The following is a 15501-nucleotide window of genomic DNA, read 5'->3' as shown; positions in this document are numbered from 1 at the left end:
AAAAAGAGTGGAGCTGGAGAAATTAGGCTCCCTGACTTAAGATTATACTAAAAAGCTACAGTAATCAAAATAGTATGGTATTGGCACAAAAACAGACATGTAGATCAATGGAAAAGGATAGAAACCCTAGAAATAAACCCCATATACTTATGTGGTCAATTAATCTGTGACAAAGAAAGCAAGAATATACAATGGAGAAAAAATAGTCTCTTCAATAAGTGGTTCTGGGAAATCTGACAAGCTACATGTAAAAGAATGAAATTAGAACATTCTCTAATGCCACATACAAAAATAAACTCAAAATGGATTAAAGATCTAAATGTAAGACCAGATATTATAAAACTTCTAGAGGAAAACACAGTCAGAACACTCTGACATAAATCGCAGCAATATCTTTTTGTGGGTTTTGTGTGTGTGTGTATTTGTTTGTTTTCTTTTTTTGCCACCACTGCAGCATATGGAAGTTCCCAGGCTAGGGGTTGAATCAGAGCTGTAGCTGCCAGCCTATGCCAGAGCCACAGCAATGCTGGACCCTTAACCCACTGAGCCACAGTGGGAACTCTAGCAATATCTTTTTGGATCCATCTCCTAGAATAATGGAAATAAAAGCAAAAATAAATAAATGGAACTTAATTCTGCTTAAAAGTTCTTGCACACAGCAAGGGAAACCATAAACAAAAGACAACTTACAGAACAGGGGAAATATTTGCAAACAATGTGGCTGACAAGGGATTAATTTCCAAAATATACAAACAGCTCATATAGCTCAATATGAAAAAAAAAACCCAATCAACAAATGGGCAGAAGACCAAAACAGATATTTCTCCAAATAAGACATACAGATGGCCATTAGGCATATGTAATGATGCTTGAACCTGCTAATTATTAGAGAGATACATATCAAAGCTACAATGAGGCATTACCTCACACTGGTCAGAATGGCCATCATTAAAAAGTCTACAAACGAAGATGCTGGAGTGGGTGTGGAGAAAAGGGAACTCTCCTACACTATTGATGGGAAGGTAAGATGCAGCCACTGTGGGGAATGGTATAGCGGTCCCTTAAAAAACTAAAAACAGAGTTACTATATGATCCTGCAATCCTACTCCTGGGCATATATCCAGAAGAGATGAAAATACTAATTCAAAAAGATACATATACTCCAATGTTCAGAGCAGCACTATTCACAACAGCCAAGACATGGAAGCCCCTTAAGTGTCTACCAACAAATGAGTGGATAAAGATGTGATACACACACACACAGACACACACACACACAAACACACACAATGAAATACTACTCAGCCATAAAAAAAGAATGGGAAAAAACGCCATTTGCAGCAACATGGATGGACTTAGAGACTATCATACTTAGTGGAGTAGGTGAAGCAAGTCATACAAAGACAAATATCATATGATATCACTTACATGCAGAATCTTTAAAAACTGATACAAATGAACTTATTTACAAAACTGAAACAGACTCACCAACATAGAAAACAAACTTTTGGTTACCAAAGGAGAAAATATGGAGGGGGAATAAATTAGAAGCTTGGAATTAACAAATACATACCACTATATATAAAACAGATAACCGTCTAGTCACTTACGATGAAGCCTGATAATGTGAGAACAAAAAATGTATACATGTATGTGTAACTGGGTCACTATGCTGTACAGTAGAAAACTGACAGAACACTGTAAACCAGCTATAATGGAAAAAATAAGAATCATTATAAAAAAAGAAATCTATCAATAAAAAAATAAAATAAAACAGATAACCAACACCTACTATATATATAGCACAGGGAATTATATTCAATATCTTGTAACAATCTATAATGGAAAAGAATCTGTACACCTGAAACTAATACATTATAATACCATACTTCAATTATATACTACATTTCAATTAAATATATATATATATTTATATACATAGCTTAACAAAGTCTAAATTGATATCAAGATGCCTGTGAAGGTCCTTAGAAGACTTAAACTCGAATTATCCTTCTTGACTTCTTTTTTTGGAGTGGAAATTTTTTATTTTTTACATTTTTATTTTTTTCTATTATAGTGGATTTACATTGTTCTGTCAATTTCTGTTGTACAGAGATGTGACCTGGTCATACATATACCTCTTGACTTCTATGCTTTCATTGTCCTATATTTCAGATCATTCCTTTATTTTTAAACTTACAATTAGCCATCAATTACTACTGTCATTATTAACAAATAGTGCTAGTTTAGATTTTACCTTCAGGCTCGCTGTTCCTCTTTGCACCTCACATCATCTTTCTGGGACCATTTTTCTTCCTTGTGAATGATCCTTTATATGTTTCTTTAGGCTTGTGCATGTTGGTAGTAAACTCCCGATGCTGGCTTTTAAGAAAATGTCTTCATTTCATCCTTGGTCTTGGAAAATAATTTTACTGGGTACAAAATTTCAGGTTGAAATTTTTTTCTCCAGTTCTTTGATGTCACTCCGCTATTTTCTGGCTTTTATTGTTGTTTTTGAGAAATTTATTCATAGTCTAATGAAACTGCCTTTTGTAGGTGACTTGTCTTTTCTTCCTGGATACTCTTGGATCTCCTTGTCTTTGGTTTTCTGCAGTCTTAGTGTGATGAGTGTATAGCAATGGATTTTGGTTTTGCTTGGTATATAGTTTATACATCTTTGTAGATTCATGTTTTTCATCCAATTCTGCAACAGTCTTTTTTTAATTTTTTTTATTTTTAGGCCACACCCATGGCATATGGAAGTTCCCAGGCTAGGGGTCAAACTGGAGCTAAAGCTGATGGCCTATACCACAGCCATAGCAATGTGGGATCTGAGCCACTTCTGTGACCTACATCACAGCTCACAGCCTTGCCAAATAGCTGACCCACTGAGTGAGGCCAGGGGATCAAACCCACATCCTCATGGATACTTGTTAGATTTGTTTCCACTGCGCCACAATGGGAACTCCTGCAATAGTCTTAATCATTATTTCTTTGAATGATGCTTTCTTCCATTCTTATTCTCACCTTATAGAATTCCAAATAAACATGTTTGAATATCTGATTTTATTATCCATATGTCTTAATTTCTTTTTCCATTTCCTTGTCCATCTCTTTATGCTGCCCTTTGAAAAATATCACCAGAGCTATCTTCTAGTTCACTAATTTTCACTTCATGTCTCTAAACTGCTATACACATGTATTTATATTTTGCATACCATACAATTTATGTTTAAAGTTTATAATTCATTGCCTTTCAGTACATTCAGAGTTGCGCAACAATCACCTTGATCAATTTGAGAACATTGTCATCATCTCTAAAAAAATCCTATACCCATTACAGTCACTCCCTATTTCCCCCAATACCCAATCACTTGCCCTAGACAACCATGAATTTACTTTATATATCATAGATTAACTTCATCTGGACATTCATTTAAATGGATTTATACAATATGTGGGCTTTTGTGACTGGCATCTTTCACTTAGCATAATTCTAAACCATATTTTAAGTCATCTGTTAATCTCTTCATCTCAACACTTGTGTTTTAAATTTCTATAGTTCTCTTATTCCCCTTTTCAATTAGCCTAATATTTTAAATTTATCTTTGCCACACTTGCAGCATGCAGAAGTTCCTGGTCTAGGGACAAAATCTGTGCCACAGCAGTCACCCAAGACAATGTCAGGTTGTTAACCCACTGCTCCACCAGGGAACTCACTTGTCTAATCTTTTGATAGCCATTTTTTTGCTTATTTTGGTGATTATATCATTACTTCTTTAAATATTCTATATATAATTATGCTATTTTCTGCTAATATCTAGCAGAATGATTTAGAAACTCAAAGTTCTTTAGGTTCTAAATCTGCCTCTGTTGATTCTTACTCAGGGTAGTTGGTTTCTTTGCATATTTGGGGATCTTTGATTGGAAAGAAATGTTTAGCTCATCTTACTTTGCAGAAAATCCTGAGGTGTTGCTTTTTAGAGTCTCACCCACGGCATATGGAAGATCCCAGGCTAGGGGTCAAACTGGAGCTACAGCTGCCAGCTACACCACAGCCACAGCAACTCAGGATCCAAGTCACATCCGCAACCTCCACCACACAGCTCACGGCAATGCCGGATCCTTAACCCACTGAGTGAGGCCAGGGATCAAACCCACATCCTCATGGATCATAGTTGTATTTGTTAACTGCTGAACCACGAAGGGAACGCCAAAAGTCTGAGTTTTAAATCCTCAAGAGAAACTGCATACGCTTTCCTGGGAGTCAGGGGTACTAGAGTCCACAGGATCTTCTTTCAAGGGTCTGACTTACAGTAAGAGTCTCGGTTCTGGTCCATCTCCCTTGCTGATGACAATGGTGACAATGGCAACATGCCCCCTGTCTTTTGGGTGTGTTTTGTAGGGGAGGGGATGCTGACCACTCATTCCTTCAGGCTGCAGCCTTCACTATGTGTGATGGATCTGTGTGTGGTATGACGTGCATAAGTTTTCCTTTACCACTTTGTGCCCAGGAGGATTCTATCTTTCCTAGTTTATATGCAGGAGAAGAGCCTTCGGAGCACCTAGTTTGCCATCCTGCTGCCTCCTCCTAGAAAACCTTAGCCTGCTTCCGTTTCTGCCCTGATTTTCCAGCTTTCTCACTCAACCTCGAACCTACCAAATAATCCCCCCCTCCATCATTCTGTGGCTATCCAAAGTCCGATTCCATTTGACCTTGACTGAGAAAACTAACTGGTAGAACTGCTTCCTAGTAATAAGAATGGTACTTGTGAGCACCAGTAAGCAGTTGTTCTGCCAAGTTCTGAGGGGTTTATGTGTGTTAATTCCTATTCATTACAAGCTTCCCATTATACAGATAAGAAAACTGAGGCAAAGAAAATTTGAGTGACTTGTTTTGAGACCAACAGCTTGCAGCAGTTGGAATTGAGAGCTGATCCCAGGTAGCCCGGCTTTTTTCCATTCTCATGACTGTAAAAAGAAGGGCTCAAAGCAGTAAGAAGTCCTGTTTTTTGAGAAACTGGCTGCAAATGCTGGGAACTCATGAAAGCCCCATCCTGGCCTTTCTGGTGTGTTGCATGCAGTGGTGAGGTTTGGCAGTGAATCTGGGGTTTTCTGAGCTTTCTGGCTAGTTGAAAAAAAAAAAACCTAAGTTCTAACTCAAGAGAAGAGAGTTTCCTGGATTGCATCTGTGTAGACAGGCTAGGAAACGAATGCTACAGTGGCTGCAAATGCACACTTTAAGTGATTTTGCTGCATTTTCAGCTTGACTGGGAAACTCTGAGAATAGAGTCAAGACCCCACCTTTGGCTTGATCTGAGAGAGGCATGAAATGGTTGGTCAAGTGTGAAGAAACAGCTGGCTGTGTACTGAGCCTCCAAGTGACACCATGTGGGGACTGGTACGAGTGAGGCAACTGCTTCAGAGAGGAGAGGTCTGCTCAATGGATGAGGCCTCCTTACAACCTGTCTACGGATGTGTTTTCTCCTGACTACTTTCTTAAAAATGAAGGCGTGTTGTTTATAATAATAAGTACGTATTAAGTGCTTACCCTGTGCCACGTGCTATGCTTAAAAAAAGCTGCTTTAGGAGTTCCCGTCATGGCACAGTGGAAATGAATCCAACTAGGAACCATGAGGTTGCGGGTTCAATCCCTGGCCTCGCTCAGTGGGTTAAGGATCTGGTGTTGCTGTGAGCTGTGGTATAGGTCGGAGATGAGGCATGGATCTGGCGTTGCTGTGGCTGTGGTGTAGGCCAGCAGCTGTTTGTAGCTCCAATTTGACCCCTAGCCTGGGAACCTCCATATGCCATGGGTGTGGCCCTAAAAAGACAAAAAGACAAAAAAAAACAAAAAAAAAAAGTTGCTTTAGCAAACTTATACTTGCTTCACATACTTACCTCTTTTGTGCCCAGAACCATCCAGTAATGACAGTGATATTACTTTCCCATTTCATGAACAAGGACACTGAGGCTGGGGGAAGTGACTTTTCCAACATTCTACAGCCAGAAGGGGTTCCCAGCCTGCCTGGGCCACTCCCCATCCTTCCCAGAGGTATCTCTTTAGCCTTTTTTTTTTTTTTTTAAACAGTGAGCCAGAAGGGACCCCAGGGGGCAGGCAAGTCAACCGAAGAACCAAAGGTTATAGCTCATGTTCCAGGGCTCCCAGTGTGTGCTTTCCCCCTCCCATGGTCACCAAGGGGCCTGCATGCTCAGAACCACAGAAAGAACTGGCTGGGCCCTGAGCTCTTGAATCTGGGCCCAGAGGGTCTTTACCTTCACTGCTTCCCAGCTGGAATTCACCAGGTGCTGCCGGAAGGGCCCAAAACCTGAAACCAAAAAGACTGTTTGCTCAGGGCAGGCCTTAGGATGGGATACCTCAAACCCTGAGCTGCTTCCCACATTTACCTGGGAACCTCCTGTGGCTTCTGGCACCATAGTGTGCTCATGGGGACTCCACATATCCCTTTTCTCTCTCTCTCTCTTTTTTTGGGACCACACCCAAGGCATGAGGAAGTTCCCAGGCCAAGGATGGAATCTGTACCGCAGCAGTGACCCGAGCCATGGCAGTGACAATGCTGGATCCTTAACCCACTGTGTCACCAAGGAACTCCCCACACATCTCTTCTCATGGAGGCCTACAACCTTGCCAACTGGGAGAATCTTCCAAGTCCTCTTGTGTGAGGGATTGTGGGGGAGCAAAAAGGAATGCGGGGCTGACCTATGCCCTTAAGAAAGTGTATACACACATGCAGTTAAAATGCATGCTGTGTAGGACCTCCTGCTATGGCGAGACAGTATTGGTGGCATATTTGTAGTGGTGGGACACAGGTTTGATCCTCAGCCCAGCACAGTGGGTTAAGGATCCGGCATTGCTGCAGCTGTAGCGTAGGTTGCAACTGTGACTTGGATCTGATCCCTGGCCCAGGAACTTCATATGCCAAGAGGGAGCCAAAAAAAGCAAAAAAAAAAAAAAAAAAATCATGCTGTGTAGACAGCCCAGAAATACACCCACACAAATATGCCCAGTTGTTTGTTAACAAAGATACAAAAGCAATTCAACGGAGTAGGGACAGCCTTTGAAGAAATGGGTCTGGAACAATTGGACACCTATAGGCAAAAAAAGGATCTCTTAGCCTGCATCACAAACAAAAATAATTCAAAATGGATCACGGACTTAAACGTAAAAAGTAAAATGATAAAACTTTTAGGGAAAACAAAAAGGGAGAAAATCTTGGTACCTAGGGTTAGCTGAAGAGTTCTTAAACTTGACACCAAGTGCATAACCCATGAAAGTAAAAACCGATAAAGGGGACTTCATCAAAATGAAAACCTTTTGCTCTGCAAAAGAACCTGCTGAGAGGATGAAAAGACAAGCTGCAGACGGGGAGAAAATAATTGGAAATCACATATTGGACAAAGGCATTGTATGTAGAATGTATAAAGAACTCTCAAAATTCAACTTGACAAAAACAAGCCAATTAGAAAATGGTTAAAATACATGGGGAAACATTTCAATGAAGAGGATATACAGGTGAAAAACACATGAAAAGCTGTTCAATGTTATTAGCCATCAGAGAAATGCAAATTAAAACCACAATCAGATGTCACTACACTTCTATCAGTGGCTAAAACAGAAATGCTGATAAGCCCAAAGCTGATGCGGATGAAAATAAACTGGGTCACATATGTATGGCTGGTGGGAATGTAAAATGGAACTGCCATTCTGAGAAACAGTTTCTTTTAAAACTGAAAGTGGACTTCCAAGCACTTGAACTCTTGGACATTTGTCCCAGAGAAGTGAAAACTTGTTTTCACACAGAAACTTGTACACAAATGTTCACTGCAGTTCTATTTGTAATAAAGCGCATACCGAGAAACTACCCCAATGTTCCTTAACAAGTGAATGGCTAAATAAACTATGGTTCATCCAGATCATGGAATATTGCTCAATAGTGAGAAGAAAAAAGTGGAAACAACCCAACTGTCCATCAACTGATGAGTGGATAAACAAAATGTAGTATTACCCATACAATGGAATATCATTTGTCAGTAAAAAGACAGGAAGTGCTGATTTATGTTACAACATGGATGAGCCTTGAAAACATTATGCTCAGTGAATGTGGCCAATCACAAAGCATATGACTCCACTGATGTGAAATGTCCAGAATTAGCGATTGCCTAGAGCTTGAGAGTGTGTGTGTGTGTGTGTGTCTGTAGTGGGGGGAGTAGGGACAAGGATTAGGGAGTGCTAGCTAAGGAAGATGGAATTTCTCTGGGGGTAATGAAAATGTTCTAAAATTGATGGTGGTGATAAATACATAACTCTGTGACTACACTAAAAGCTACTGAACTGTATACTTTAAATGAGTGAATTGTATAGCATGTGAATTATATCTCCAAGTTATTAAACAATTGTTTTTAAAATGAAGGAATTATTGGTATGAACAACCTGAATGAACTTCAGGGTAATTATGCTGAGTGAAAAGCCAATCTCAAAAGGATACATACCACATGATTGCATTATAAACATAATTATAGATGAAGAATAGATTAATGATTACTAGGAGTTGAGAGATGGGGAAAGGGTGGGTGTGGCTATAAGGGGGAAGTTCAAGGGAGCCTTGTGATGTTGGTACAATTATTTACCTTTGGTGGTTACACAAAGCTATATATGTTTAAAATTACAAAGAGTTGTGTATGTGCATACACACACACACACACACACGGAATGATACCAATGTCAACATCTTACCTTTGATTTGAAGATGTTAACATTGGAGGGGCTGGGTAAAACGTGCAGGGGACCATTCTATATATTTCTTTGCAAATTCTTGTGAATCTATAGTTATTTCGAAATTAAAAGTTTACAAAACTGTGTGGTTTGGTCCAGTGTTTTTCAAATGCTAGTATGCATGTTTATTTATCTTAAAAGCAGAATCTGATTAGGAGGGTCTGGGGTGATGCTAGAGATTCTGTATTCCTAGCAAGCTTCTCAGTGGTACCAATGCTACTGGCCTGCAGACCACACATTCAATAGCAAGACTTCAAACAACTAGGATCAGAATACTTTACAGAGCGATGAGAGAAGGCAAGGTGGGGGTGCTTGAGGAAGACTTCTGGAGAAGATGGGGGTGAGCTGGGACTTCATAGGTGGGAGGAGATGAAGACAGGTTGGTCGGGATGAGTGAGAGTATAGTGAGGCCCAGGGGAGAGGTTGGCCCTAGTTGTGGAGACCTCACTCTGGGAAGGAACAGGAGCCTTGCCAGTTGGAATGAGGTGTGCGGATGGAAGTTCCTTGAACTGGGAACACTTATTTATACCATGTACTATTACATATTTAACTGCAATGAAGATTTCTAGTAAAAGGCAATTAAGTAGAATTTTGCTTTGGGGAGGACAGCAGACCCCCTTTGGACTAGCTTAGGAAAGGTTTCCTGATGGCTTGGGGAGAGGTCACATCTTGGGACTCTGTCACTCTCTCAGTGCTGTGGCTGCTCACTTTTATGGCATCTGTACTATGTAGCAGCGCCTCCAAAGCTCAGGCCATGGCCCAACAGCAGCCAAGAGTGGTCCAAGACTTTAGTACTTGGGGTCAGGCTTCTGCTGTTGCATCTCAGCCCTACCACTTAGCAGCTGGGTGACCTTGATCAAGTTCCTTAGCTTCAGTGCCTTGCTTTCCTCATCTGTAAAATGGGAACCAAAAATCTAACAGGGTTGTAAAGATTCAATAATAGAATAAAATGGAGGAGTTTTTTTTTTCTTTTCTTTTCTTGGCCACCCTGCAGCATATGAAGTTCTTGGGCCAAAGATCATATTCAAGTCGCAGTTGCAACCTACACCCTAGCTGTGGCAATGCTGGATCCTGGCTGGGGACTGAACCTGTGTCCTGGCACTGCAGACACCCCCAATACCACTGCACCACAGTGGGAACTTCAAAAATGGAGCATTTGCAATACTGCCTTGAGCAAAGGAAACAGTGTCAGCTTCACCTTCATTGTTGTTATAGTTACAAACCTCCTGGGACCATTACACTGTTTAAACAATGCCCTATAAGGCATGTATTTTCTCCAGAACGTGGTAGGTGTGCAACAAGTGTTAAATCCTTTTCCACCATCTCTCTATGCACTGCTTTGCTCTGCTGATTCTCTTTGATCACTTGATGCCAGCATTTCTCAGTCCCAACACCCCCCTCAAATGTGCTTATCCCTCAAGGGCCCCGTCCTTACTTTTCCATGTTGAGATTTAACCTGGACTTTAAACCTCATTTCTCTGTTCAAAATTAAGAGGCCTACACTCATATGTATATGTATATGTATATGTATATGTATATGTATATGTATATGTATATGTATAGAAGGACCTTTATTATAATTGGCTCCTGCAATTATGGAGACTTAGAAGTCCCTAGATCTGCCTGCCATCTGTAAGCTGGAGACCCAGGAAAGCCAGTAGCGTACATTCCAGTCTGAGGCTGAAGGCCTGAGAACCAGGAGCACCAGTCTGAGGCAGGAGAAGAATGATGTCCCAGTTCATGGCTTCAGACAGAGAAATGCAAACTTTGTTTTTTTTTTTGTTTTTTTTGTTTTTTTCCTTTTTAGGGTTGCACCTGTAGCATATGGAGGTTCCCAGGCTAGGCGTCAAATCAGAGCTTTAGCCGCTGGCCTATGCCACAGCCATGGCCACAGCCACATGGGATCCAAGCCACATCTGCAACCTATACCACAGCTCATAGCAATACCCTAACCCACTGAATAAGGCCAGGGATTGAACCCGCATCCTCATGGATACTAGTCAGATTCATTTTCACTGCACCACAAAGGGAACTTCTCCTCTGCTTTTTTATTCTATTCAAGCCCTTAATGGATTAGATGCACCCCCCCCACACACACACACACTGTGGAAAGGGCATCTGCTTTACTGAGCCCATGATTCAAATGCTAATTTCTGCCAGAAAATCCCTCATCCAGAAATAATGTTTAACCAGCTTTCTGGACACTCCATGGCCCAGTCAAGTTGACATGTGAAATTAACCATCACAAGCCCTTAAGGATGGTGTGGCTATGAGGAGGAACCAGACCCCTGGACCTCTTTTTTCATCTTCAGCCTGGCCTATGCTCAGAGTTCAATGGTTCCTGCCTGGCCCTGTAGGTGAGGTCAGCTACTGTGAGTGGGCCTGTGACCGGTGGGGGGCTCACTTCAGGGTGTGCAGCGTGCTGCAAATTTTTTTTTTTTTTTTTTTTTTTTTGTCTGTTTAGGGCTGCACCTGTAGCATATGGATGTTCCCGAGCTAGGGGTCGAATTGGAGCTGTAGCCCAGATCCCCGATACACTAAGTGAGACCACATCCTCATGGATACTGGTCGCGTTCGTTAGCGCCGAGTCACAACCAAAATACACAGTGGGTTGCAGATAGAGGTGACATTGTCCAACTCAGCTGTACCTGGAACCCAGCTGAGGTTCTGAGTTCCAGCTATTTGATTCCTATGATGTATTTCCCGAAAGGACTGCACCCTTTTTTTATTTTTTATTTTTTGCTTTTTAGGGCCACATCCACGGCATATGGAGGTTCCCAGGCTAGGGGTCTAGTCGGAGCTACAGCTGCTGGCCTACACCACAGCAACACCAGATCCAAGCAACACCAGATCCAAGCCGTGTCTGAGACCTATACCACAGCTCACAGCAACAGTGGATCCTTAACCCACTGAGCAAGACCAGGGATCGAACCTGCAACCTCATGGTTCCCAGTCAGATTTATTTCCACTGTGCCGCAACGGAAACTCTGAGGACTGTAGCTTTACAGTTCCAGAACCCCTGTATCTAGAGCAATAACAAGTTTATCTCAACTTTCTAAGGGAATAGAAACGTTTGGGGCAGATATCCCAGGAAGCCAGTGGTGTTCTCTGACTTTTGAATCCTATAGAATAAATAAGCCTGTAGTTGTCAAGCAAAAAAACACACAAACAAAAAATTTTGGAAAATATTGAGATTATGGAGTTCCCATTGTGGCTCAGCAGAAATGAATCTGACTAGCATCCATGAGGACACAGGTTCAATTCCTGGCATCACTCAGTGGGTTAAGGATCTGGCGTTGCCATGAGCTGTGGTGCAGGTTGCAGACACGGCTTGGATATGGAGTTGCTATGGCTCTGGTGTAGGCCAGCAGCTACAGTTTCGATTTGACCCCTAGTCTGAGAAACTTCATATGCCGTGGATGCAGCCCTAAAAATATATATATATTTGTAGATAGATAGTTAGATAGAGAGATAGATAGAGAGATAGAGAGATAGAGAGATAGAGAGATAGATAGATAAATTAAGGAAAAGTCACTGGGAACCAGGTACTTCCCAGGATGACTGTAGAAATACTAAAAATGCTATGACACCAAAAAAAAAAAAATCACATTCTACTTTAGCATTGTATTCAGATCAGCATATTCAGATCATCTCTCACATGTTTTAAATTAAGCAAAACAACTCAGCAAATGAAGGTCTGAAGCTCTTGCTTTGCAGGGTCAAACCTTATACTTTAAACTTGGCAGGCCCTTGAGTGGAACTTGAGAAAAAGGGCTACACAAACCTTCTTTGCCTCTTTGAAGGGAGGCAGGTTTTCTCAAGTCTCCCATTGTCATTGCTGGTGCCAGTCTTGATCTTGAAGCAGTTTGTCAAAGCAGCCCCCGCCCCAACTGTCTCTGTGCCAATTGTCTTGGAGAGATTTACATGTGAAGCAAATCCAATTAAATGAAAAGACGGCCCTGGCAGCCCAGAGCATTTTTAATAAAGGAGGGCCAAACTCTGAAAACCAGTGGGCATTCCCAAATCGCAGCTGATCATCAAGTACTTCATCAAACAATCTAGAGTTTGCCAGCAAACCACAAGCTGACAGGACAGAGACAAAGGTCAGTGTGAGTCTAAGGCTTGCCATGGTGCTTCAATATTCATATTTCATTTGTGACAAGTATTGCATTTATCATGGGTACATTTTCCTTAGGAATTCAAGGGTAATTTGAACCAATCTCTAATACCCAAAATAACACAAATGAGAACAAGGGAGATAAAAGGTTTTCAAAAGGACTTTTTCTCAGAAGGTTAACAGGAGTTTGATTATAGTCTGAAAATATTAAGATAGGTAACTTTCAATTTTCCACACATACAGGAACCCTTGTCTCTGCTACATTTCCTTTATCCAACACAATTCAAAAAACTTAAAATATGCCAACTGTGTCTGGCTAAAAATAAAGGGCTTTGTGAAGAAATCAAGCCCTTCAGGGACCAGCTGTGACAATGATTGGGCGTGGCTGGGGTTGATTTTGAACTGCTGGTGAAAGGCAGGAGTGGGAGGCTACCATTCCTTCTGAGTTGACATTTTGGGGTTCAAAGTCTCTAACTGGTGGCCCAGAGGGGGTGAGTTCCCTGAGTGGCTAAAAGCTCTCCAGTTTAGGGGGAGCTATGTGCTCCTTTCAGGGTGGACTGTCTCAGCCTTATGAGGCTCCTTTCTTTCTGGGTCGCTGGCTCCCCCTTCCTGCTGTGCAGCTGCACCCTAATGGATGCCACATGGGCCCCAGACTCCAATAGCCGGGGCCAGCTTCCACCTCCTCCTTGATGGAATTAAGCCGCACATGGGCACCTACTGTGTATGCCACTCAAGAGTCATTTGAAGGGAATGACAGGACAGAGGCAGAAAAGCCTCTCTGTCCCCTGGTTGTTTTTTTAATAGGGCATGGCAGGAAGTTAGCTCCATCTGGAATTATTGGCACCACCAGTTGCCACTCTTTTTTCCCCTGGAGGGAACTGTTTATGACCAGGATCAGGCAAGTGCGCATTCCGTGGTCAGGCTAAAAGCAGCATCAAGTGGGAAAATAGAAAGGTCGTCTTACCGGTCACTACCACGCAGCTGCACTGGGAATCCATGAAGCCTGTGTGGAGTGCGCATGTGCGCCTGCGCGGGTCAGAGGCCCGGCCCCTCCCGCCTGGTCTACGGCTTCTGTCTCCAATGAGGGTCACCTCGTAAGGTTTTGGGGGCCCTGAAAGGCTGAAGACTCTTGGTTAGAGGAGAGAGTGTAAGATGATGGTCCTTGAAATTAGAAATAGCCAGCTCAGGACGCAGAGGCGGCAGCAACAGACAAGTAGAAGGTCAGAGCACTATCAGGGTCTTTCTGGCCACCTGGGTGTGGGTCCCTTTGTTGGTCAGTATGTTCAAACGTGAGCCAGCCACGAGTATGGTGACAGACTGTCCCAGTTTGCTCCGTACTGAGGAGTTTCTGGGATTGGGTGGGGGGAGGGGTAGCTAAAAGGTGCTAAAACCAGTACAGCCCCAGCAAGTCAGGATGATGGGTGACCCTACAAGTTTTTTCTGAAGAACTTAACTTGATAAAATTTGATAGCTCTTGGAAATGATTCTGTCAAATATGCTTTTTTTTTTTTTTTTAAAGGAAAGAGTTCTCTGGTGGCTCACCAGGTTAGGGATCCAGTGTTGTCACTGCAATGTGCAGTGACAGTTCTGCCCCGGGTGTGACCAAAAAAGAAAGAAACCAAAAATACAGAAGAAGCTTAGAGTTAAAAGTGAGGGTTGAGGAGTTCCCGTCGTGGCTCAGTGGTTAACAAATCTGAGTAGCATTCATGAGGACGAAGGTTTGATCCCTGGCCTTGCTCAGTGGGTTAAGGATCCCGCGTTGCTGTGAGCTGTGGTGTAGGCTGGCAGCTGTAGCTCCGATTTCACCCCTAGCCTGGGAACCTCCATATGCTGAGGGTGCAGCCCTAAAAAGCAAAAAAGAAAAAAAAACAGTGAGGGTTGAGAGCACCTACTGCCTATAACCTGAGGATTCTCTGAAAAGTTAACGATTCTGCGCCCCTCCCCCACTCCCCTAACCCCTTTCCCTGAAATGAGGATGCTCACAGCACTGCTTCCAGGATGCAGTCTTACTGAGCCCCAGGCACTGTACGCAGCCCTCCCACAGCCCTGGGTCAGAGGTTCACACAACTGGCAGTGTCTGTGTTGGCTTTCCAGGCTTTGCGCTCATCATCCCCCATTCTGCCTGCTGTTAGCGCCTAATAGGGCACTTGAATGCTTTGGCATGCCACCTGGCCCTTCTGCCTCCTTTTTAACTGTGTCAGAGTAACCAAAGAGCTAACATTTGGGGCTAGTTCCTCTATTGAAGAAGCCATGTTATTCAACATCTTGACCTTTCAGAATATATTACTTAAAAAAAAACTTTTTTTAACTAAAAATACTTTTTAGAAAAGCTGTCTAATAAGAGGCCAAAGACCATAATTCTCTTTCCCCATCCGGTGTGGCCAAGAGAAGCTCTATTAGGGGAAGCTGGTAGAACCCCCTTCTAACATCACATTGCTTCCCAAGTTCAGAGTCCTCCATTAGAGAGTGTGCACCCTAGTGGCTCTGTCTTCTTAATTGGCCCCCTGATAAAAAACAGTACCCTCCCCACCACCACCATTTAATTGGGATCACTGCCAAGGAATTAAGACTCTACCTGATGCTTTCCTGGGCC

The 15501-nt window shown here is 42.4% G+C and overlaps 1 protein-coding gene across 2 annotated transcripts in view; it reads right to left on the bottom strand.

Moving 5' to 3' along the window:
* PGPEP1L (pyroglutamyl-peptidase I-like) overlaps nt 1–14571 on the bottom strand; it is a 76682-nt gene extending 62111 nt beyond the window's left edge. The window contains exons 1-2 of one of the 2 annotated variants that reach the window (XM_005659775.3): nt 13873–14571; nt 6274–6326 (exon numbers count right to left, since the gene is read on the bottom strand). In XM_005659775.3, the coding sequence (XP_005659832.1) occupies nt 6274–6326; nt 13873–13906 (87 nt within the window). In that variant the 5' untranslated portion in view covers nt 13907–14571. The remainder of the gene's footprint in view (nt 1–6273; nt 6327–13872) is intronic. The other variant, XM_005659773.3, reaches the window with a different exon arrangement.

This window comes from Sus scrofa, chromosome 1 (genome assembly GCF_000003025.6).
Source record: "Sus scrofa isolate TJ Tabasco breed Duroc chromosome 1, Sscrofa11.1, whole genome shotgun sequence".
NCBI lineage: Eukaryota > Metazoa > Chordata > Mammalia > Artiodactyla > Suidae > Sus > Sus scrofa.
This window is presented reverse-complemented; position numbering and strand designations above follow the sequence as displayed.